We start from the raw sequence: 25,639 nt of genomic DNA on the forward strand, positions 1-25,639 counted from the left end.
CCCCCACTTTCAAAAACGATGCTACGTGCCTGGGATTAAGTCTTAGGGAAAAAGTTTTCAAGATATATAATATTCCATAAACATACTCGTTGATAAACAGAAACTGGCAGTCTTGGCAAAGATATCAGTGCTTTTGAATTGAATTTAATAATTATAAAAAATGAAGATATTTACCCGATGCCTTCTTTAATTAATCCATGCCTTCCTATCATAACTATTAATCTTGTTACAAACTTTAATACCTTTTTTATATCGCCACAACCTGCTAGTTTATCTTTTAGATGCCACAGCAAAGATTAACTGTTTATTACTAGAATTCTTTGTTTCACTCTTCAACCCCACAACTATTCACGGAATTTAGTTTTAATAAAACCAAGAAAAATTGGAATGCATTTTAGTTAGCCATTTTATCATTTAAGGAAAAAACCGCTCAGATTTAGTATTATATACATACTATAAATGGAGCACAAATATATTTTGTCTATTCTTGTGGGATTTATCTGTCTATACATTTTTCTTAGGGTTATCCGCATGACTTGATAGTGTTGTACTCCAGCATTATGTATGATGTTTAAACGCTATATTGTACAGTGTATTGGGTTATCGGACGATAATGCTTACATACTTAGTATAATCCTAACATAAGCGAAATGATTAAGATCAATTAACTCGGACTCGGGCAAGTATTATTTTGGGTATGTAATTTATAATAAATAACAAATTAAGACCATGACAGCCATTCACTAACTGTGTGCAAATTTAGTTTTGTTGTTGATCACAAATAAATTTTGTAGAGCAGATGAATGCAAAGCTGAATTATAAGTCTGTAAATTATAACATTATATGAACTAAACTCCTAATTCAAAGAAATTTGAATATGATTTTTAGACTAGTCTTTGGTTTTAGATTAGCTAATATATTCAGAATATATGAAAACCTTATTTGAATTTTAGTCAAATGCTGCAACACAGGAACATTGGTGACGAGATAATTTGATATCAGATTAAACATCAAATTACGTTTATGAACGGGTCTCTGGTAATGCTTAAAGCGCTTAATATTTTACAACAACAGAACAACCCTACGTCGCCTAGTGTTTTGTTATTCATATTCCGAGAATTATTATTAGAATGTATTTGTTTCCTTTTTTGTTTATATTATTCAAAAAAGAGACTGTCACGGAAGTATACAAATGGAAATATTTTGGCACTATAAAAGTTTATCTTATATTTTAACAAATCCAAATGGATAAGAACATAGCAGGCCGTCATCAACTATTTGCGTATACGCATTTTGTTCTTTTGGCGTTCGCCATTACATGGTCCAAAGCCAAAGAATGTGGACAAAGCACGTAAGTTTGTAAAATTTCAATCGTTTTTTCATTTATTTTGTCCTTTTTGAATATTTGGCAAAGATATGAGGAGTACATAAGTTGTTTTGTTTATCCAGTTTATCTAAAATATGCTGTTCTGGCTATAGAGAAATCAATGGAACTTGTAGAGGTATGGAAACCTAATTTAAAATTGATGTTCACACATTTGATCTATTTTTTACATTCATTTGGAGTTTTTTTTATTCAACCATATAATATATCGCAATTATCATTCTTGCATGTAGTATGTTCAGAGAAAAGAGTAAGGCATTTCAATCCCCTTTAATTTCACTTAAAATTGTCAATTAAACATATAATAGTGTGTAAATGTGTCAGCGCTAAAAGAATTACGTTAATAAGACTGATGTTTTTTTAAATATTTGTAAAAGTTAATATTAATAGGTAGCAAATGCACGTATTCCAGAATTTAATGAACGATGTTAAGTTCTTACTCAGGTAGAGTTATGCGGTATATATAGCGTTAATCGAGAAGAAATGAATATATTCATAGTGCTTTTCAAACTATTACAAATAAATGTAAATTACCGACCATGTTCTAGTTGAGATAATTAAATTAGCAACCCTTAAAGGGGAATCTGGAAGGTTAGGACAGTTATTTTGCTTCAGTTTAAACAAGTTATCTTTGATCCATTGTTCACCAGTGTCACATACGCACTGATGTTAATATACAAAATAAGCGAAGTCAACATTTAACATTAACTTGGCATCAACTTTGTAAAAAAAAAAATCCCACCACATAGCATGTCTAAACAAAGAGCGTTTTAAAATTCCGCTACCGAGAACGTATATCACTAAAATTGAAATTGATAACAAAATTTGTTATCAATTAATAATGAATGTTTAACATTTTAGGTAGCAGATGTTGTTAAATTATTAAGATAATGATTTAAATTTCATTATTTAACCATATATTTTTTTCTTCAGTGTTAGTTTAACATTTGTACTTTTTTTTTTAAATAAAAAAAATGTTTCACAACCGGTGTTTGGTAGTGCAGTTCGCACGTTTAATTTTGCTTAAAATTTTAGATTCAACTTATTGTTCAACTACATGTACATGATGTCGGTCATTTGTGCTATTACTGCGGTTTGCCAGTCTTCTGGATTCTTATTTACTATTTTATTTGTCCATATTTGGTATCAGCCAGACTGAAATGTGGTTATTAATTAAGTGGCGCAATTTCCGGACTTACATAGTACGTAGTACATTCCTTACAACCCAAAATTCATTTTATTACTGATATGAAATTGGGCGCACGGCGGGTGTGACCGGTCAAGAGGATGCTTACTCCTCCTTGGCACCTGATTCTACCTCTATCTTTTTAAAGGTCCGTGTTGCTCTGCTTTGAATTTGTATTTCGTTTTATGGATTTTTGAGATGGTTGACAGTTTGTTATTGTCCTTTTTTCATACACCTAGCAAATCTTCTGCATGTAAAACAACAAATGCAGCAAACATATTGTCATTAGAATATGCGTTAAAACCAACTATATAAAATAGAGCTTTTTGTTTCACAGACCATTTGTACACCAATGTAAGACGAGTTTCTGTTTATTTTTAGTGTAAACAAAAATACCAGAAACTAGCAATAAAACATTAGTAATGTTTCATTATTTAATATACACGTATAGTATACGTACTTATCACTTTTAATATGAAACTATTTTATTTTAAACTTTTTGTAAGTATTTGTCTAAAAGTAAACTGAACATTGCAACATATAGTGCTCATACACTGTCTAAACATTATGAGAACTGAATATATTTTGAAATGAGTAGCTTCATTACTTTCTTTCTTAAAATATCAATGTATACCATGAGACAAAAGGATAAATAGGATAATTACAGTGTTCCATTAACACATATCTTGGAATAATTAACACAATTTGAAAGGAACTATTTCCATTTTTTTTTGCTTAAAACAATTCCTACATCTCATACAAATGAAAAACTTTCTTACAACCACTGAACATAAACTATCATTACAATTTGTTAAATTTATTTTTAACAGAATGCATCGGATATTATGGAAAAGACTGCAGTGATCCTTGTCCAACTGGTTTGTATGGGAAGAGATGTGCCGAGTCATGTGAATGTTCTGTAAACGAGACTTGTAATCAGTTTGTTGGGTGTATGCCAAAGCCCGCGTTTGGTAAGTATGGTAAAACCACTTATTAATAATAAGTATACAATGTGAGCGGTGTTCTTAGTTTATAGCTCTATACTGGTACCCAGATTTTGGTTTGATTATTATAAATGCCTCTTTAAAGCATTAAAAACATTAAAAACGGGGGAAATTTGACCAAAATCGTGACCATGCCTCTTTAAAAAAGCCCCACTGACACTTTTTATTTTTTTCTTCAAAGTAAGAGTGTAATAGTTACCCGATTCAAAAATTCAATTTTAGGATTTATTTGAAAACTAAAGAAAACATAAACACTATGATTAGAATTAATTGACCTCATTACACACATAAGGAAAAGACATAATATCTATTTCATTAAAATAAGTCATTAATGAGCAACTGAGTTTAAAAAAAATTTTTTTTAGATATGAGTCATTGCTTTTGTCGTTACAGAATCAAAAATAGGAAATCAATGGACAATTGTTTTCTTACAGAGTCAAAATACAGAAAATCAGTTCACTTTGAGAGTTGTTTTTCCTTATACCTGTCAGTCATTGCTCTGACTGCATCTCAGATAGTAACGTTGATTTGCTGTTTGAAAACACTGCGATGGAAGGGGTAAGGTTTTTGAAGGTTAAGAGTTGTCATTTAAAAAGAATCACCGAGTAATACTGTAGTAAGTTTAAAAAGAACAATTGACTTATCATAAGTTAGGTCAGTAGTATGGGAAAAAGTAAAATTCTGAAAAAATGATTCAGTATTATAGATACATGCTACTCATATACCAAATTAACATTGCATATTTTAATTTTACTCGGAGACAATAGCAAGAAAAGAAAAAAAAATGTGAGATTTAAAAAATATATATAAATATATTATTTATTGAATAGTTGTAGCCTCTCGGCAAAGCAAACCGAACGATCTACTGGGCTCAGCACAGGTATGACTCTGAGTCAAACCAACATTGGTATGAGTGAAGCTAGGAACGAATCGTCAAGACATCTTGGGATTTCATGTGAGGAGGAAATTACCAATGGTCTCCATTGTCATACAGACCAATACCAAAATATTTTGGAATGTCCATCGGATATACATGTGTATGACACCTTTGAAACAGCAGATCGAATTAAAAAAGCTTGATGAACGCAATTGCAATATCTCAAAATCAATGTACCGACGTTGTTCTAGATTTTTTAGAGTTGAACTCTTAAAACACCGATAAATTTCCTCTTAAGCCCTGTCACACTGTCACGATTTATACTACGATTGCCTACGAATTACTAGAAGTTAAAAATCGTCATTATTCGCCAGATCAATCTTGCGATAATTCTACAGACGGTGCTTTTTTCGAATCTAGTATGGCTCGACTACGATGTCTGCTCGACAATGTACGATGTTTGTGCGATAACATGACGAGTTCAGGAAATTCATGTACAAATTTCGGCGATTAAGTAACGAACACTTTAAGATCTTTCTATGAGCAGGTTGAATTGAAAACGATTTGATACGATACTCTTACAAATGAGTACGAAATTGTACGATAATTGATACACGATGTTATCACGAATAAATATGAGTTTTCACGATTCTAAATCAGGTGTGTTAATTAATAAAGTGATATTTAAACAATTTAAAGATTACATTTTTGCATAAAATGTTTACCTTGAAATTTTTTTGAATTTCAAACATAAGATGAATAATGCAATGAGAGTACACGTAAGAGTAATTTTGTGATTTAAGATTACCAACAAAATACATATTGTGACAATATTTGCAATTGTAATTACTGAACAATATACTTCGTAATCAAAAAAGAATATTATTGCGAAACACTAGCTAGTCTCGTATTTTCGTACTAACTTATAATTCACTCGCAAGGTTCTAGCCGCTGATCGCCTGTTTCCGTATTGTATTAGCATCAAATCGAACTACATTCGCATTCACTCGTAGGGCACTCGGGGAAGACTCGAGCACCCAATTGCATGAACTCGTAGAAAACTAGGAATAGATAATTGAATATTCGTAGCATCGTGAGTACTACGAAGTTTGGCGAGTTTTTTTTTACTAATACCGAAGATTGATTTCAGTGCAAATGTCGTGCGAAAGTCTACGATTACTTAAAAATAGTACTGTGGGCACGATTGTTTTGAACATGCCCAAAACAATCGCCGCGTTTTTCTATTTACGGAGATGAAGAGAACCTACGACTATCTCTACGATGAAGTCCGAATAAGAGCGATAAATGTACTCGTACACTATCGTAGCTCAAAATTGTGACAGTGTGAGACATGGGCTTAATAGAGCATAAAAATATAACATAGAAGCTTAATGGTTTAACAACAAAATACTAGCCAAGTTAATGATTTTACACTGAAAATTATATTAGTTGAGAAAAGCAGAAAAAAATCTATTGATGAACACGTATAAAAATTATCCAAACTTTGTTATTGAGTAATTAGATATGAATACTTATAGTTTGAAAAAAAATGTCATAACTTCATAACCTTCTATTGTGATGAAGTCGGATGAACCTCACGTTCATTCGTCATTTAAAGTTGTTTTTCACTAGCAGAGGACTTTCAAAAGACATGACGTTAAAAACGTCAGAAAAAGCGACGTAGGCATAGCGCACGTTACAGCACGCCCTCATAGAATTCTGTTTCGACTGAGGTCAGATATTGATAGAAACAAAACAAACGATGGAGGAAGCAGGAAAAACATCGAATAAATAGTTTTGCAAGTGAAACAATGATTTTTATGGAGCGCGCGGTTGTCCTCTCAAGCCAGTCGTTGAATGCAGCATAATTCTCTCGGGTATTCCAAATATTACGTCGTTATAGAAACTTTGTTATAACTGAATGTCAGACTGGGCCGTGTGGCCTGTATAGGCAATGTATATACAATAATAACTCCAATGTAAAAGGGCACATTGCTCTAATTTTTATACATATACATTATCATGCTCTCTATTTATTGACAATTTTCTGAAAAAGGCGCCGTTATTTTTAGCTGGATATAATTGATAGTGACGAATGAAAGCTTTCATCACCTACCGATATTGTTTGGACAATAAGGTCAGACAATTCAAGAGGGATGGTTTTATGATACCAATATATGGACGTCACGTGGTCTACGATGTATAACTAAATCATTTAATTAAAATGCATTAAGTTGGAAAGAGTGATGGATTACAAAGATTATTTTTTACATATGGAATTTAACATTAGATTACACGTTTTGCCTGTGACGTATTTGATCAGATTAATGACGAATTATGGAAACAAATTTTACTTCCTCCAGCTCCGAAGAGGTTCCAAAATTGAAAAAATTTTTTTTTGGTTTTTTCATTTATAGCTATTTGAAATGCCTATGTGATTTAATAATATAAGGTTATTAAAACTCTTTTGTTATTTATGAACATTAATATCATTCATGATAACATAAAATGAAACTGTATCTACCGGGTGAAAACATATTCGATTGGCACATCAGATAGATTGTGATTTTATATAATTTTAAAAGCTACCGTGAAGAAAACAAAAAGGGACAAAACAGTTAAATTATATATGTCAGTAGAAGTTGTTTTGGAAAGTTGTAATTTTATTTTCATTTCTTTTTTTGTCGGTATTATATACTGTTTAGCTTTTATTATTTAAAAATCTATTTGCATAAATATTTTCATTTTTTTCGATGTCCACATTGATACAATGTTTGTAGACAAACATTTTCTATAGAACACGACAACCTGGTCTGATTCGATTAGCAAAAAAAATTTGCATTTATAATTCTCTATAACCGATATCGTATGGATCAGAGTAAATTAAATAAAAGACTTATATTGTTGTGGACGTGAGCAATGTGATCCATATGCTTATTTTATAATTTTGTTCCAATTAAACTACCGCATGTTAACATATTTCAGCGTTTTATGTACTTAAAATAACAGGATTTGCATTAGGAAAGAATAATGTTTTTAACGTCATTAATAATTGAACACGAAACGTAGTACAGCAATTATACCTTTCTCTAGACGTGCCGTCATATAAAAAAAATATATTGCCTCTCTGCACAAGCATTGACATTAGGTACTAAATAAAATAAGTATAAGCGATAAATAATGTACTAAGAGGAATAGTTACCTCCCTTTGCTGGATACTTTAGGTACTGAGAATAATGACAATTATTTCCGTAGCAGATACTTTAGAATTACAAGTCCGCATTCTGCAATTATACTCAAGGTACTAATTGGAGTAGAACATTTTCCTCTGATAAGTACACTTGGTACGAAGAGGAGTGAATTCTTTTTCTCTTTAGACTACTTTAGGTTCTAAGAGGAGTGTCAACTATTTCCTTGAAAGGTGCTTTTCAAAAAAAATTTGATAATGACACCGCCACGACACAATATAATTTTTTCAAATATATAAGTGATTTTTATTTTAATTATCCAGGCGACACGATTTTGAAAGTCGTTTATATATTCTGAGTACGTTGTTTTTGGATCCCTAATTTTAAAGGGAGTGGTCCTCTTGACAATTTTAATTTTCACCATAAAATATGTAATTATGACTAGCCATAAAGCATATTGTCATTGTTTGAATTAAAAATTAACAGAGGGAGAGAAGACCAAATCAAGAAATTGTTCATCATTCGAAAGCTTATTTAGAAAACTTAACAAGCATTTCTATTCTTTTGATTGTTTGGGGGTAAAAATATTAGAACTGTCTACCATTTTCCCATACATACAGAACTGTTTGAAGCATATATCGAACTGACATGTAAAACACTGCCTTTGAATTTCCTTGTTGATATACCTGAGACAGTCTGACTTTGAAGGATATCAGTACTGTAACCACTGGTATTGGTCTGATAATAAGGAGCTCACAATCAAACTGTCAAGGTAAAATTTTTAACAACTGGAACAAATGAATGACATTACACCAATGTTTTAATGTCTTATATAATCTCAATCAGTTGGATGAAATATTGATATAAGAAAAGGGTTACTTTAAATTTTGAATCTTTTCAACAGTTCCTTTTGGAGAAACCTTCTTTTCAATAATCGATTTAATTAAAACATCTACACATTTGTATGTGTAAGATAACGACACATATCATTTTGTTATGAATCTTAGGTAAGGTTTGCGGTTACAGGAAGATAACTCACATATTTTCATTGTGACGTAACACTAACTACCCTTTATTTCAGATATGATGTCAAGATTTTTATGTCGTAATAATTGATTTCCTTTTTATTATTTCTCGGGGTTTTGTACTTTATAATAGAAAAGTAACAGGTCACAAGTATTTTATCAATTTCCACAAAATCGAAGTCTACAATATGTCGTTTTATATAGTGATTTAGGAACATCAAATTACTCTTGTACTAGGATAGGTAAGTTTCAAATTAAATATTTTAATTTACATTATAAATTTTTGAATTTTCTTGTATATTATTCTATTTTTAAATAGTTCATTCTAAATTAAAAGAATCATGAAATAAATTGTGACATTATTTTCAATAATTTAAGCAAAAATAGCTCCCGTTATAGTCACATATTATGTACGCATTTTTACTAAATTACTTATATTTCGTTAAAAGGACAGTTTGAAATCATGAACTTTGAAATTGTAACTATAAAACCGGCCCCGCAAAATTATTCAAAATAGACTAAAGTATAGTGAACAAATGGCATTCAATACACATTTACATGGTAATAAATGTTGCAATAATAACATAATATATAAATGTCATTTAATGATTCTTTTCAAGGATATAATTTCGGAAAAGAACACAATGTTGTGTTTTGTTAATATCAGTTACTATATCAGACCCGAAAATTAAAAAAAAAATCACTTGCTTTAGATAACATCCTTAGAACAAAGATAAAAATCAGATTGCTTCCAGTCATATCCCACACCGTTAAAGGAAACCTGACTTGCTGATACAAGGTTCAAATAAATCTGGGCAATATTTTATTTTTAAAAATTTTCATTGAAATTGAATTACATAAATTCCATTATGGTTTATTTATGTAACTGGCAAAGATTTACACAGTTATACAACATTTTATTGACAGATTTATTAAAATTTGATCCTAACAATATTAAATAAAAGTTTCCTCTTGGTGAAACCTCCGATTTCTTTTGATGTGAATTCCTTCTTTAAAAACATATTAATCTGATGTCAAACTATATCTACATCACACACACACGGACATATAAACCAATGAAGATGAATATGGTAGGCCTTTATCCGCTGTATACATATATATGTTTGATTCTATTGATAATGTTTATTGAGTTATACAGAACGAGAAAATGCGGAGAGAATAAGTAAGTGAACACATGTTGTATGATTTTTTGTGTGTCAACAACTATGTAAAAAGAATAAATTATATGTTTGACTTAAAGTTTGTAATTCAACCCTTTCTTCAAAAAGAATTTTTTTAAACTATGGGATCTATTCAGAAAATATTTTCTTTACTCACTTTGTATTGCAGATGCTGTTCTGACTCTGGGAATATAAATGGAATATGTACAGGTATATTTTAAAAAATGAAAATTTATTTATTATCATTCAAATGTAAATAATGTTTGAATTGGGAGTTCGTCTTTTTGTGTATATGGAAAGAATGCATTGGGTTCTATAGTGAAAAATGTAGTGCACTATGTAACTGCTCAGAAAACGATATTTCTAATCAGTTTGTTGGCTGTATATCAAACTTCACGTGTGGTAAGATTTTATAAATATACTCTATATACAAGATTATATAGTTATTTAGATTGTCTTTTTGTTCTTTATTTGGGTGTTTTGATTTTTATATCAATTTATTTTATCTTTCTATAATCACAAAAGCTTAATTTGTCATTTTGAATTGCACTCACTTTTTAAAATTTTCTATGAGTTAATTATATGTTGGGAGTTCAAAACAATTATCAAAGTTATCTATGTAAAGAACTGTAAGATACATAGAAAACATAAATAAAGCTTATATTTTGATGATTTTGCCAGTCAATCATAATTAATTAAAACCTGTTTACTTTAATGTATGTAAAAGAATTTTGATAATATTAGTTTCGTTTAACTTTAATAATTTTTCTTCATGTTATAATCGCTAACGAAGTAAGGAAATAAAGATTTCAGGAAAGATACCTGAAATGTAATATTTGTTGCTAGTACATGTATGTTGCTTAATATCTTTATCTAGCTGTAAACTACATCAATCTTAAATTGTCAGCTTTGAAGCTCAAACAGAAACGTTAATTTTTGTTAAACAAATATTCCTTTAATGTGTTTCCACAACTCATCATGCAATTTTATCAGTTCACACACACGCAAGAATCTATAATAAATTCCAATATTTCTCTCTCTCTCTCTCTCTCTCTCTCTCTCTCTCTCTCTCTCTCTCTCACACACACACACACACACACATAGATATTCAAGCTCTTATGAGAAAAGTTGGGGAGTGGATTTGGGGCTGACGTACTATGAAAATATCTTCAATTTTACTCTACATTTCCTTAATTTCATTTAAGTCTATATAGACTTACATATATTTAGCATAAAATATTAATTCGATCACAGGAATACAGTCTTCCCAGGATAACCTTTTTAAAATCCAGATCAGGGCTGCGTTTTACAAAAGAACTTACGACTTACGACCAAATTAATAAATGTTAATTAATCACCAACTAATCAATGATTTATTCTTATGCCTGGAAAATATAATTTTGGAAATTGATATATTTTTTCAAACAAGTGGTTTTATGTCAATTTTGTTTTCTAAAGATCATGTTACGAGACTGTAAATATTTACGACTTTGTCGTAAGTTCTTTTGTAAAATGCGTTTATTAAACTTTAATAATTAAAACTGTACGGCGTGTATATTACTTAAACGTTTCCTTATTTGTAAAGATGTGTATGTTAATCAGTTTAACGTACGATCTTTGGTTTGTAAGGAATTTTATTCTGCATATTTTACCCTGCAACTACTTTTGCATGGATCAAATGAAGGTAACCCACTAAACTAAACTAAAAGCTATATTCGGTCAGTGCCCCAATACAGCCCCGTGCATTTGTACAACGTTCAAATGCAATGTGACGTTATATTTCGTTTATGCGAGTGCGTCATGGTTTCAACTGCATATATGCACCGAAATGTGTCGAAAACATGTTGCAGGATAACCAGAATACACGACAGTTGTCTTGAAGTATGAGCGATATTTCGGCGAGGGTAAAAAACGTGAAGAGAGCTTGGTAAATTTCGTCTTATGTTACGTTTACCACCCCCCTGAATATAGCTTTATTTCAAGACAGTGACCATGTACTTTATAAATATACCTATCTACTGGCTATGGTGATACTAGTTAGTTTATTATCATTGAGATAACTATTCCCGAGACGGATATGAGGAAATGGAAATATACTGGCAAGACTTGCTATGGTTTAAATTTTCTGAAATATGAAGTTCATTATACCGAGGACAAATTAATTTTCGGCGATGCTGAGTTAAAGATTTTATGATTGGAATATCAACACAAATTAATTAAAGCTGGAGTATCATCAATAGCAGATTTACATTTCATAGACAAGTAAACCCCACCAGTTTTAACCAGAAACAAGCTTTTTTAAGAAATTTCTTTTTAACCACATGCTGTGCATTACAGATTGGGTTTATCCTTTAAACAAAACTTTTATCGAATTTTCTCCAGATCTGTTTCTCACCTAAACGACAACTGTTTAAATTTGAGGGGACCGACACGCATTGCTTACGAGGTACTCTCAGATCTCGTTGAAACAACATACCGAAGTGGCAAAATAAATGTCCTTAAAATCGTGCTTTTTTCAACCCTACATTTCAATTTTCTTACCTATTATTCATTAGTTATACACACTACTCTTAATTTTGTAAACTTATAAATACGAATAGGTATGTTCACAAGTGTGAATGTGTGTTAATATGATGTTGTAACCTAAATATAACGTAGACATACGCTCTTCCAGATTTGAATCTAATGATTTACCAGCTAGCGAATTTGACAAGATCTCCATGCATTTTATATATCATATGAAAAGATGAATTTTCAAAAAACGTACGGTGTTAAAAAGTATATAGATAAAAATCAAAAGAAAAATATAATATCAAGCGTTGGGCCAATACATAGATATTGAGTTTCTCTTCATGTTCATAGCCCTGCAAGCGCAGGAATATGTACATAATACAGCGTGGCTATCATAAACCAGCGGTTTGTCAGTCAAACTTCAAGAACTATATTTTTATCAAAATGCCATACATCGGACAACTTCAAATGTTAATTCTTTCCTCAGTGTCAATCTCTCAAAAAAATAGCTCTAACTTTTTAAAGACAGCAATCGCAATCACGTGACACTCAAATCAAAGTCCAAAACAACTTGGATTGATTACTTGTGCATTTTCTAAATGTTTGAACGACTTGTAAACTGATATGTGTTTATCTTTTATGCTTGAAACCTTCCGTATGATGTAATTTCAAATATTTCTAGTTTTTTCCGTTGTCATAATGAAAGAGGAATACTCCTTTTTTGTTTTCGTGTCACTTCAAACAAAACAAATTAATGTTGCCGGGATAAAGGTGCATCGCTAGTCTTACAGCGAAGATTAAAGTCTAAACAAAGATAGGAAACTATTTTCTTACAGACATAGGGTAGTGAGAGAGCGGTCAATTAACTCTTTTAAATTGTATTTCTTTCAAGTAATTGATATAGTGTCATTACATAGTGACTCTGAAATATTGCACACTTACGTAATGATATTGAAAATTTAGGTTCAAGGCAATGTCTGATTTGTTTTAATAAACCTTTCCTTTAAGCTCAGAACACCTCAATTGCATTATAAGAGTGTGACAAGCAAAGATATACAGAATTATCAAAATTTTAATGTTTCAAATCCTATCTTTTCCGCATTAAAATCAATCGTTTCCTTATGGTGAAATACTCCATAGATATGTTATATATATTTAATCATAACTCTTTCGAAACAAGTGTATACTATTCATACGAACATAAAAACGGGCACATTTATATGGTGATGAATATGATGCTCCTGAATCCACTGTATACATTTTCTTGCGTTCTTCTGTTGATAATATCCATTAAATTATCCAGAACCCAAGAATGCGGAGAGAATCACAAGTAAGTAACATTTGTTAGTTATTTCTTTGTATCTATAGCAAACTAGTATGTAAAGGAAACCATGGAGACTTTCAGTTTGTAATATATTCCTTTCCCTAAAAAGCAACTGTTTCTTCAAATATTGTATTTAGAAAAAAAAATGCAAAGATTAGATATATTTTTACTCTTTTGAAGATGCTGTCCTGACTTTCGAGAAATAAATGGAACATGTACAGGTATAATAAAAAAATCAGAAATACTGTTTTTAAACTCAGTATCCATTATAAGCTTACCATCTTTTTTAACGTCTTATATTTTGCAATTGTTGAAAGAATGCATTGGATTTTATGGTGAAAACTGCAATACTCCCTGCCCATCAAATTTCTATGGACCAAAATGTAAAGGAGTATGCAACTGTTCAGAAAATGAGACTTGTAATCAGTTTGTTGGCTGTGTATCAAACTTCACATGTGGTAAGATCTGATAATGATACTATTTCTGTTCATAAGATTTGTTATATCTGTTTATTTTGTTAGTAGTAAAGTTGTATGGTATGCTTTCCTTTCAGAATTTACAGAATTTTTTGAGATATATGTTTGCAAAATCATTGATATAGGTTTAAAAACGTTCAAACTTTAAGAAACCAATATATTCAACATATATATTATGTTTTCTTTGTCAAATGCAGATAAACTAATGTGTGCAAGGCTTATTTCGCTCCATGTTATTTTTTGACCTTATACACTTGCAAATAGTTTCCCCCATCTTGAATTCGCCAAGACACAGTTGTGTTTAAAGGGAGATAATTTAAAACATTGAAATTGCCCGCTGACAATGACGGCGAAAGGGACAAAAATTAAACGGGAGCAAATATACAAAATTCGTTTGGTTTTGGTAATAAAGTATTTTGATAATAAAGTTCTGATTTTAATACAATATGAAAAAAGTGATTTATATATTTTCATTAAGTGTTGCATAAGTTCGCAATGCCATATCGTCTAAAAACGTGGTTATCTTATTCTAGTCATTGATTTATTTATTAAATTTATGAACAAGCGGTTTTAAATGATATAAATTAAGAAAGCATAAGTTTTAATAGATTACTCATTAACATTCGATATTTCAACGAAGAATTTTTTTAAGCATATTTTTTTTTTTTTTTTTTTTACGGACTTTTAGTTCCATACAGGGTCGCTCATTGTGCTTTAGTCAACGCATGCATTAGGTCGTTTTCAATAATTGATTGTTGAATGATAATGTCAATAATATTAAGTGAACTTACCGTCATATACGTTTATATACTTGGATCAAAAAATGATAACAAAGAAAATTGAACATAAACACTAGTAAACTGTTTAATCGGAAACAAAATAACCTGATTTTATCAGGATTGGTTTTGCTGAAGAAACATGATTCTTTGATATCACTGCATTTACCTAAACCTTTTGATAAATGAGAGAAAGTATTTAATTTCGTCAAAAGTAGGTATATTTTGTTTAATATAATTAAAGGGAAACTAATTCTGGTAAAAGGTGGCAAGTATGTACCCTTGCCTAGCTAAGAGAAACTAGGAAGTTAAAAACGATTTGTACACTAATATGCAACTAATTACATTCTCACCTTTCCTATCATCTTCGTGCTAACTGGCACACAAGGCCTTAAAACACTGCTTCCACCTGTCTATGACTGCTGCTCTAGCCGACGCCGAGCTAGTCTATCTCAGTTGTAACCGTTTCTGTTATGTACTTCTCCTCCAGGTTGTTTTTGGTCGCCTACTCTCCACATTACATGGAAGGCTAAAAACTCTCAGAGTCACTTTCAAAAAGGCATTCTTATATTTAAATAAAAGCCAAAAATCCCTCAATCATTTGCAAATTTTTAAACAATCACAAACAATAACATCGGTATATGCAATTGTCGTCGTAAAATAGAATTAACAAAATAATCGTGTCTGAATGTATGTGATTTTAAACAAAGTAACAAAGAATTTGACTTAAGTCAATAATTGCCTTAGTATTATAAATGAGTTCAATTAAAACCGACGAAAGTAATATTTTAATTTTAAAACAACTTAAGTTGACATTATATGCACAAACAAATCAGGAAACCAACACATAAAATTGCAGTAAAATGTGTATGTAATTAATTTGGCTTTAGTTTTAATTTAAATCACTCTAATTGGCATCAATTTCTAATTTTATGAGTAATAAATGGGTATGGTCCACTCAACATTCTTCATAGTCGATAATGTTAACATCATGTCACACAACATCCTCACTAATTTTCGTTCAGCAACGAGTGACTCATCAAACTGAAGCAACACATAGTTGTTCTATGGTCCGAATTTCGTGGTTTGATGTCAGATTCGTTGTTGCAGAAAAATCAATGTGTTTACGTCAACCTCTGAAGAGGAAAATGAAATCAAAGTAAAAAACTCTCCTGCCTATCAGAGTAGTATGACATGACACAAAATAGGTCAATATACTTTCGGGTTAAATCACAATTTGCTTAATATACAATTTGCTTAATATACAAAAGGGAAAAGGGAAATATGCTCCTCACATACAGGTATGATGTTCATTAAAATGCATAGTTTCATAATTTGTATATGTAGTCTGCAAATAAAAGAATTTTTTGTTTAATGGCATTATTTTGTTGTCCTACATATTTTAAAAATAGTTGAAGGGATAAACCCAAGTCACGGGTTGTATGTGTATTTATTTAATCAATTGAAGTGAAACAAGTAAACATGATAAAGACTGTTTGATATTTAAGAATGATTTAATACAAAATATAACTTAAGAACCCATTATTAAAATGCGGTTCGTGGTGCTTAACTTAAAGTGCTATGAAAGATAGTGGTCATTACTTTTCTAAACTCACTTCCTTAAGCACTTAGTTAGGTATGAATTGTCAAATACAAAACATTTTTATTTCGTAAATTTTCCATCTGTTTGTTTTGTGAATTTGTCAAGAAATGATCTCATATAGTAATATAAACTATTTTGGAACTCGATGTTTTCGATTGAAAATGCTTTTTAGAAGATGTTGGTCAACATTTGGTACGTTCTCAGCAAGGTAACTTATTGTGGCAGATCGGAATATGTTCCTTAGCTATTCAAAGTTTGACTTTGTGCCTCTGCATTAGTATTGTACTAAGGTAAAATGTTTTTTGTAATTTAATTTGTATCTAAATTGTTCTGTTTGTATTGATATTAAAACATATATCATATTTAAAAAAAAATTAAAGTCGTAATTACATGTACTGTGGAGTCATTAGAATGGATGTTTTCTCAATTGTTGTGGTATTCGTAGTTAGACCTCCCCCACAAAATTACATATAGAAATGTTTTTTTAGAAAGTATTATCGCTTTTACTGATATTGAAAACCGACGCATCTACGAAAGTATGTTCTCACGATGAAGCAAAACATCCATAATCCACCAAAATTGGTCCCAATGAATTTAATGAATTCCATAGTACTTTTTACATTTCTACTTAATTGGTAACTTAAAAAAAACCATTGACCTAATAAATCATTACCCAAGCACGTTTCATTTATAAATTACATTCACAATAAAATTCGATTATTTTATTTCACAGAAAAAGAATGAAATGGAGAAAAAAACCAAGAATTGCAAATCCAGGAAGTGTAAGAGATCACATACGCCACCTTGAGCGAAGTTTTAAAATGCCCAAATATAAAAGAAAGTGCGAAAACGACGACGAAGGGCCCTTAGACGGGGTTCCAACTTATGGACAACTTCGTAATGGATACAACCATATTTATTTCCCTAAAGTTCACTTGGATGGACTTTTTTCTGATGAATATAGCTCGATGAAAGACCAAAACTTGCGACACAATGGGATGATGACTTATTTGTATGATGATTGAAACGTTTACTTCAATTAGAAGTTACATAACGAAACATAGAAAACGCTGTGCAGTTTTAAAACAATATTTGATTGCCAATTTTTAAACTTCAAATCAAACTTATTCATATTAATTTTACAACGTAATTGGTGTTGTCTTAGTCTTAGGGTTAATCTTAAACTGACACAGTGTAATTTTTCTTTTACTCATGTTATATATCAAAATATCTACTTATTAAAAGAGATTTGATTAGCTAGCATCCAAACTTATGCTTTGAAACATTGTCTACATCCTTTTTTGAGTGTAAAATTAAGAGTTAAATGATACATCTAATCCATTTTACATACTAAAAGAAAAGTGTGACGCAACTTCCCTAATAAAACATTTTTTTTGTTTAAAAGTAAGTTACAATAAGAAGTAATTTTCTCAACTTTTTCATCTGATAGAATTACCTTGAAATAAATATTACCAAAAAATGAATTTCTTAAGATGATATTAAAACCGATTTTTCTCTGTTAACAACCAATCCCAAGTTTTCTAACAAATTTACTAGAATTTTGCATCCCGTTCACATTAAGCAAAATTATGAACCTTAATAAATGAGTCATCAATATAATAAAAAAAATATTAAACATGGCTGCAGTAGAAAAAAGGGGACAATCTACAACATAATAAACTTACCGTGGGGTTAATCTGGCTATAAAAAAGATGATATCAAATTATATAGTCAACCATTCGTGACGGAAATATACTTAATAGCAATTATTTGGAGAAATGGGCTGCTACATAGCATATTTCGGGGGAAAAGGCACTATGCAACACTGGTAGTGAACATGTATTGCATATGCAGTACTCTCAGAATGCTTGTTCAATGAGTGTTTGAACAACACAGAGTGACAAATCAACGTCTATTAATCATGCATAAGTAAACTCTTCTTTTATAAATTTTCTTTCGTAAAATTCATTCGTTTTTCAATAATGTTCTTTTGAATCATGAATATTTTCAATTTTCTTTTTTCCGGATTTTTTATTCAGATTTTTGAGATAGACTTGAACAATTTAACAATTGGTAATCGTGTTAATAAGCTATGTCATGAATAATTTCTCAATCCAAACATGTTATTGCATTGATGTGCTTATCTGAGTATAAAGGTAACTTATATAACTCACGAATTACTCAGGTAAGATTAAAATTAACAGTTTCTATATCCTGTATTCCCTCTTACGATGCACATTTTGTAGTATGGTTGTGTTTGATAATTAACCTGTCACATTTGCATTTTTATTCATCAGTACTTTCTACAGTTGTATCTCAATTCTCTGAAATAGCGCACATGGATGTTACAAACCGACAAATGCAAAGTCTACCAGTTTTTCGATTAATTTTTGCAAATCTGAGTATAAAGGTAACTTATATAACTCACGCATTACTCAGGTAAGATTAAAATTAACAGTTTCTATATCCTGTATTCCCTCTTACGATGCACATTTTGTAGTATGGTTGTGTTTGATAATCAACCTGTCACATTTGCATTTTTATTCATCAGTACTTTCTACAGTTGTATCTCAATTCTCTGAAATAGCGCACATGGATGTTACAAACCGACAAATGCAAAGTCTACCAGTTTTTCGATTAATTTTTGCAAAAAATATTTATAGATACAGTTTAGAATTATAACTTGATTATCTATAAAACATGAACAAAATGTGTAACATAACAGAGTTAAAATTTACAGTAACTTGTACATTCAAAACACAGTAATGTGTAGAAAACATTATATAATCATATACCATATATTAAAAGTATTTTTTGAAATTAGGATAAGTTTATAGTCAGTTGATTATCACAAATATCTGGAAAAAAAATTACATAGCTAGAGCAAAGTGAAAGAATGCAGTATAACTTGATAATAACCGTGATAAGAAAACAACCCTGATATTGACCTGGAGTTAGAAACAAGCACAGAGTTGTCAATATATCCTTTAAAAAATTGTGTTTCATGCAATTAATTTAAAGCCACTACATATTGGTTCAACGATGCTGTTCACTCACGTAATCATATTGGAGATAAGGAACAAAGGCAATGAGTGAATTTTTAATTTTTAAAACTTTCCCTTGAGCTTCGAAAACCTCAATTAATTTGCATTATGAGAATGTAACAGGCAAAGATAAACACAACTATAAAATATACTAATAATTCCAACCCTATCTTTTCCGCATAAAAATAGTTTCCTTTTGGTGAAACTTTCGATGAATATTTAATCTTAATGACGCTTTCAAAAACAAGTCTACACTATACACACAAACATATACACGGACATATTCCAATGTTGATGGATATGATGCGCCTGTATCCTCTGTACACATTTTCTTGCTTAATTCTGTTGATGACATCCATTGAATTATCCAAAACCAAAAAGTGCGAAGAGAACAAGTAAGTTAGTTAGCTAGCATCTCTTGTTTAATTCTTTGTATCTATAACAAACTCGTATGTAGAGAAAATCAAGGAGACTTTGATTTTTTAATTTAACCTTTTCTCTAAAACGCGCATGTTTCTTCAAAGATTGTATTCAAAATAAAATGCAAAGATTGAATATATTTCTACTGTTTTAAAGATGCTGCCCTGACTATCGAGAAATAAATGGAACATGTTCAGGTATATCTAAAATAATTTATATATATTCTGTTCGAATTTTCAAAATCACTATCAATTATAAGCATATAATCTTACTTGAAAGTTCCTTTTTTGCGTATGTAAAAAGAATGCATTGGATTCTATGCTGAAAACTGCAGTACTCCCTGCCCACCAAATTTCTTCGGACCAAGGTGTAGAAAAGTGTGTAACTGTTCAGAAAACGAGACTTGTAATCAGTTTGTTGGCTGTATATCAAACTTCACATGTGGTAAGATCTGATAACAATTCTATTCCATAAGTTTTGCAATAATTTTTTTTTACTTTTTTTATTATTTAGGTGGTATAGTATATTTCCCTGTTTAAAGGATCAAGTGTATTTAACAATTAAATTGACCTAAGGAGACGACATAGGTTTCTGTCTTTACGAATTCAATAGCATATCGATTTCCGTTCACATTCAAGCCATACCCAGTAAACTCTTTGGTTTTAGTTCTAATAATGTATAGTGATTAAAAAAAATTCTCAGTCGTTGTCCGAGCAATATGAGTTTTGGATGCCTTTTTTTTTACTTCATTATCTTTATATTTTATTTTCAGTTTACTTTCTATAATACGATACATGTACTTTTTTTGCATTTATTTACAAACAGGGAAATACATGTATTAGCAAGTATCGAAAGTCTTGCATAACGCGATTTCAAAGATCGTTTTATGCATCTTTTTTCTGATACTCTATTGAAACATTAAGACAATATCCTTTAAAAATTAAGGATTTTTCTCCCTTTATTCCCGTATAGCCATGATCATAATAACAATGATGCAATTAAAACACATGCCGTGTCCACAACGACGGTAAAATCTGGTATTGATTGACCATATATCCTTATATCTCATTCAGTGTTGAACATGATAAATCAAAATGTACGTATCAGCAAGAACACATTCATTTGAAAGCAATGTTTTGCAAGATTTAAAAAAAAATTGAACTTATTTATTTCACAACGATTAACAAGTTCTTATTTTAGTTTTTCTCATTGGTACGGATGTTTTACGCGATTTGGTCCTTAATGTAGGAGGAAAACGAAAAATTTAATATTTGCGATTTTTCCCAGATATTTAAGGAAGAAAAAGAAAACATGGGGGTAAAGAAGTTGCTAATCCTGTTAGTGTACATACATCCTTTTACAACTAATTTTATAGGAGATGATTCATTTAATTTCAGAAAATGTCATTGGTGTTAGAAATTCAAATTATTTTTAAAAAAATGAAATTTAAGAAATTGTGTCGATACTGAAATGTAGCCCTACAGCTTCAACTTTGCTGGGCATGATTTATTACAAGGCACCTGTTTTGAGTAACACAGTGTGAATGATTCTTGTCTTCAAAAAAGCGTGCTTACTCTAAGGTGTAGCAACGGTTGAGTGCTCTCAATTCATTGCATACGTTGTCATAAATGTATTCAATTTGGAAAGGAAACGAGCATTTAAGGAAGAAAATCGGAGTAAAATTCAAAATACATGTATACAATCCGGTATAAAAAATGAAAATAAAAAGCCGTTTATACAAATCGATGGTTTTTAAAAAGAAAAAAGAATGGTTTTAGATGGGATCAAACCAAGGCACAAAATACATCATGTGTGACATAGCCAGTGTTTTAACCCACTGAGTTATCCAGAACTTTCTCATTAAAAATATAAATATAGGCTATTATGTGAGAATTCAGTTTCCGAATTTTTTTTCTTTTTTTTTCTTTTTTGCAAAATTTGACCAAATCGTATTTTATTCCTTTGAACAAACCTATCAAAATCTTTAAGACTTTTTTTAGGTCCTCAAGAATGTATAGGTCAAAAAGGTGCAGAAATATACCATTTATTGTGAGGAAGCTATTTCAGCCAACTAATTAAGATTAATAATAAAATTGCAAAAGCAATTTGATAGGTTCAAAATGCAAATTCGAAAAGTTTAAAAATATGTACACTAGAAACTAACAAAAAAATTCCCCTATAGGTCAATTCAAATGTTATATACATTTGATCCATTAAAGAATTTTGTGAGACATATGTTTGCAAAATCATTGATATAGGTTTAAAAAGGTTCAAACTTAAAGAAACCAATACATTAAACATAGATATAATGTTCTTCGTCAAATACAGAGCTACTGTGTGCAAGGTTGTTTTCGCTCATTGTAATTTTTGCCCTTCTACACTTGCAAATAGTTTGCCTCATTTTGAATTCGCCCAGACACAGTTTTGTTTAAAGACAACGAGTGCGAAAGGGATGAACATTAAATGGGTGCATATATTTCCCTGTATACGATATGTGTTTGGTTTTGAGACTGGGGTAATAAACTTCTGATTTTTATACAAATTAAAAAAATTTTGATTTATATTTGTTTCATTACGTGTTGCATAAGTTCGCATTTTTACCGACTACTAGATCCATATAGGGGTCGCTGATTGTGCTGAATCTCAACGTATGAATCAGGTCGTTTTCAATCATTGATTGTTTAATGAAAATGTCAATAATATTAAGTTAATTTACCGTCATATACGTTTATATAACTCGACCGAAAAATGTTTACAAAGAATATTGAACAAAATTCAAGTAAATTGTTCAACCTCAAACAAACTAACCTGAATTTATCAGAATTTATTTGCTGAAGAAACATGATTCATTGATATCAGTGAATTTACGTAAGCCTTGTGATAAATGAAAGAAAAAAAAACATTTCGTCAAAAGAGTGTTTTTGTTGACTATAATTAAAGGGAAACTTTGGTAAAGGATGGTAATATGTACCCTTGCCTAATTAAGAGACGCTAAGTAGGTTTAAGCAATTGGTTCACTAGTGTGCAAAGTACATTTGTAATTACATTCTCACCTCTCCTATCATCTTCGTGCTAACTGGCACACAAGGCCATAAAACACTGCTTCCACCTGTTTATGATTGCTGCCCTAGCCGACGCCGAGCTAGTCTATCCCAGTTGTAACGTCCCTGCTCTGTACTTCTCCTCCATATTGTGTTTTGTCGGCTTACTCTCCTCACTAAATGTAAGGCTGAAAACTCTCAGTGTCAATTTCAAAAAGGCTTTCTTAGAAATAAATGAAAGCAAAAAACCCTAAAATATTCGCAAATTTGTAAGCAAATACAAGATAACATAACATAAGATGGTATATGCAATCGTCGTCGTAAAATAGAATTAACAAAATAATTGTGTCTGAATGCATGTGATTAAAAACAAAGTAACAAAGAATTTGACTTAAGCCAATACTTGCAATAATATTATAAATGAGTTCAGTGAAAACCAACGCAAGTAATATTTTAAATCAAAAACAACTTAGTTGACATTATATGCACAAACAAATCAGGAAACCAACACATAAAATTGCAGTACAATTTGAATGTAATTAACATGGCTTTAGTTTTAATTCAAATCATTCTAATTGGCATCAATTTCTAATTATATGTGTAATAAAATTGGCATGGGTAAATCTCCTTCATAGTCGATAATGTTAATATCATGTCACACAAACATTAATACTCATTAATTTTTGTTCAGAAACGAGTGACCCATCAAACTAAAATGGTCTGAATTTTGCGGTTTGATGTCAGAATCGTTGTTACCACAATACCAGTCTGTTGACATCAACCCCTGAGAAAGGAAAATGAGAGAAGAAAACTCTCCTGCCTATCATAATAGTATCACATGACACAAAATAGGCCCAGATACTTTCAGGTTTAATCACATTATGCTTAATAGACTTACAGGAAATATGCTCCTCATATACAGGTATGATGTTGATAAAAATGCATAGTTTCATAATTTGTATATGTAGTCAGCAAATAAAAGAATTTTTTGTTTAATGGCATTATTTTGTTGTCCTACCTATTTTTAACATAGTTGAAGGCATAAACCCAAGTCACGGGTTGTATGTGTATTTATTTTATCAATTGAAGTGAAACAAGTTAACAGAATAAAGACCCATCCAATTGCGGTACGTGGTGCTTAACTTAAATTGCTATGAAAGATAGTGTTTTTTTTTACTCTTCTAAACTCATTTCCTTAAGCACTACATGTAGCTCACGTATGAATTGTTAAAAACAAAGCATTTTTATTTCGTAAATTTTCCATTTGTTTCTATTGTTGATATGTCAAGATATGATCTTATATAGTAATATGAAAACTATTTTAGAACTCGCTGTTTTCGATTGAAAATGCTTTTTAGAAGATGTTGGTAAACATTTGGAGCTTTCTCAGCAAGATAACTTATTGTGGCAGATCGGAATGTGTTCCATAGCAATTCAAAGTTTGACTTTGTGCCTCTGCATTAGTATTGTTCTAAGGTAAAATTGTTTTTTTTTTATTAATTTGAATTTAAAATGATTTGTTTGTATTGATATTGAAAGATACATCATATTTAAAAGATATTAATGTCGTAATTAGAGGTACTTAATTTTTGTGGTAGCCCCCCCCCCTCCCCCCTCACGAATTAACATCTGAAAATGTTTCATTTTATTATCTATTATCTTTGTTATAAGAGGTTTTTTTTCCATTGAAACTGAAAACGACGCATCTACGAAATTATGTTCTCACGAAGAAGCGAAACATCCATAATCCACCAAAATTGGCCCCAACAAATTTAATGGATTCCACAGTGCATTTTACAATTCTTTTTAATTGGTAACTTATAAAAACAATTGACTTAATATATCATTACCTTAGCCCGTTTCATTTACAAATTACATCAATAATTCGATTACGATATTTCACAGAAAAAGAATGAAATGGAGAAGAAAGTTAAGAATTACAAATCCAGGAAGTGTGAGATATCACAAACGCCACCCTGAGCGAAGTTCTAAAATGCACAAGTATAAAGGAAAACGCGGAAACAGTGACGATGGATCCTTAGACAGGGTTCCAACTTATGGACAACTTAGCAATGGATACAACCATATTCATTTCCCTAAAGTTCAATTGGATGGATTTCTTTCTGGTGAATATAGCTCGACGAAAGATCAACACTTGCGACACAATGGGATGATGACTTATTTGTATGATGATTGAAAAGTTCACAATTATGAAGATGTTTCAATTCCAAGTTATATAACGAGACAAAAAGAACACTGTACAGTATTTGATTGTCAATAATTAAACTTCAAATTAAACTTACTCACATTAAGCTTGAAGTTTTACAAAGATGTTGGTGTCGTCCAAGTCTTGGGGTTAATGTAAAAACTTACACAGTTCAATACTTTTAATTCTGTTATATATTGAAGTAATTAATAATTACAAGGGATTTGATTTGCTAACATCCAAACTTATGCGTTGAATCATTGTCTACATCCTTTTTTAAGTGAAAAACAAAGAGTTTAATTGTAAATCTAATCCCATTACATACTAAAGGAAATAAAAAAGCTTCTTAGGTTTGTTCATTGATAAAAGTTCATATCTTCTTAGCAGCTCTCG

General features: G+C 30.7%; 1 protein-coding gene and 2 long non-coding RNA genes across 7 annotated transcripts in view; all 3 read left to right on the forward strand.

Moving 5' to 3' along the window:
* Positions 1–1,153: 1,153 nt before the first annotated feature.
* LOC105327264 (uncharacterized) overlaps positions 1,154–25,639 on the forward strand; it is a 43,402-nt gene continuing 18,916 nt past the window's right edge. Inside the window, exons 1-5 of one of the 3 annotated variants that reach the window (XM_034465121.2) lie at positions 1,166–1,351; positions 1,450–1,502; positions 3,401–3,541; positions 3,940–4,132; positions 4,405–9,405. In XM_034465121.2, coding sequence (XP_034321012.2) covers positions 1,245–1,351; positions 1,450–1,502; positions 3,401–3,541; positions 3,940–4,132; positions 4,405–4,654 — 744 coding nt within the window. In that variant the 5' untranslated portion in view covers positions 1,166–1,244 and the 3' untranslated portion in view covers positions 4,655–9,405. Of the gene's footprint in view, positions 1,352–1,449; positions 1,503–3,400; positions 3,542–3,939; positions 4,133–4,404; positions 9,406–25,639 lie in introns of those variants that run through there. The other 2 variants (XM_034465138.2, XM_034465130.2) reach the window with 2 other exon arrangements.
* On the forward strand, positions 10,955–18,904 carry LOC105338567 (uncharacterized). Of its 2 annotated transcripts, none has more exons than XR_010714305.1 (5): positions 10,955–13,686; positions 13,861–13,901; positions 13,998–14,138; positions 16,711–16,825; positions 17,269–18,904. It is a non-coding gene; the product is annotated as an uncharacterized lncRNA (long non-coding RNA). The 2 variants fall into 2 exon arrangements; XR_010714304.1 differs by having other exon boundaries at positions 10,964–13,686; positions 16,708–16,825.
* On the forward strand, positions 19,437–25,342 carry LOC105338566 (uncharacterized). 2 transcript variants are annotated; one of them, XR_010714303.1, is made up of 5 exons: positions 19,437–19,974; positions 20,156–20,196; positions 20,303–20,443; positions 24,402–24,516; positions 24,946–25,342. It is a non-coding gene; the product is annotated as an uncharacterized lncRNA (long non-coding RNA). The 2 variants fall into 2 exon arrangements; XR_010714302.1 differs by having other exon boundaries at positions 19,440–19,974; positions 24,399–24,516.

The sequence above is a fragment of the Magallana gigas genome, chromosome 5 (genome assembly GCF_963853765.1).
Source record: "Magallana gigas chromosome 5, xbMagGiga1.1, whole genome shotgun sequence".
Classification (NCBI taxonomy): Eukaryota; Metazoa; Mollusca; class Bivalvia; order Ostreida; family Ostreidae; genus Magallana; species Magallana gigas.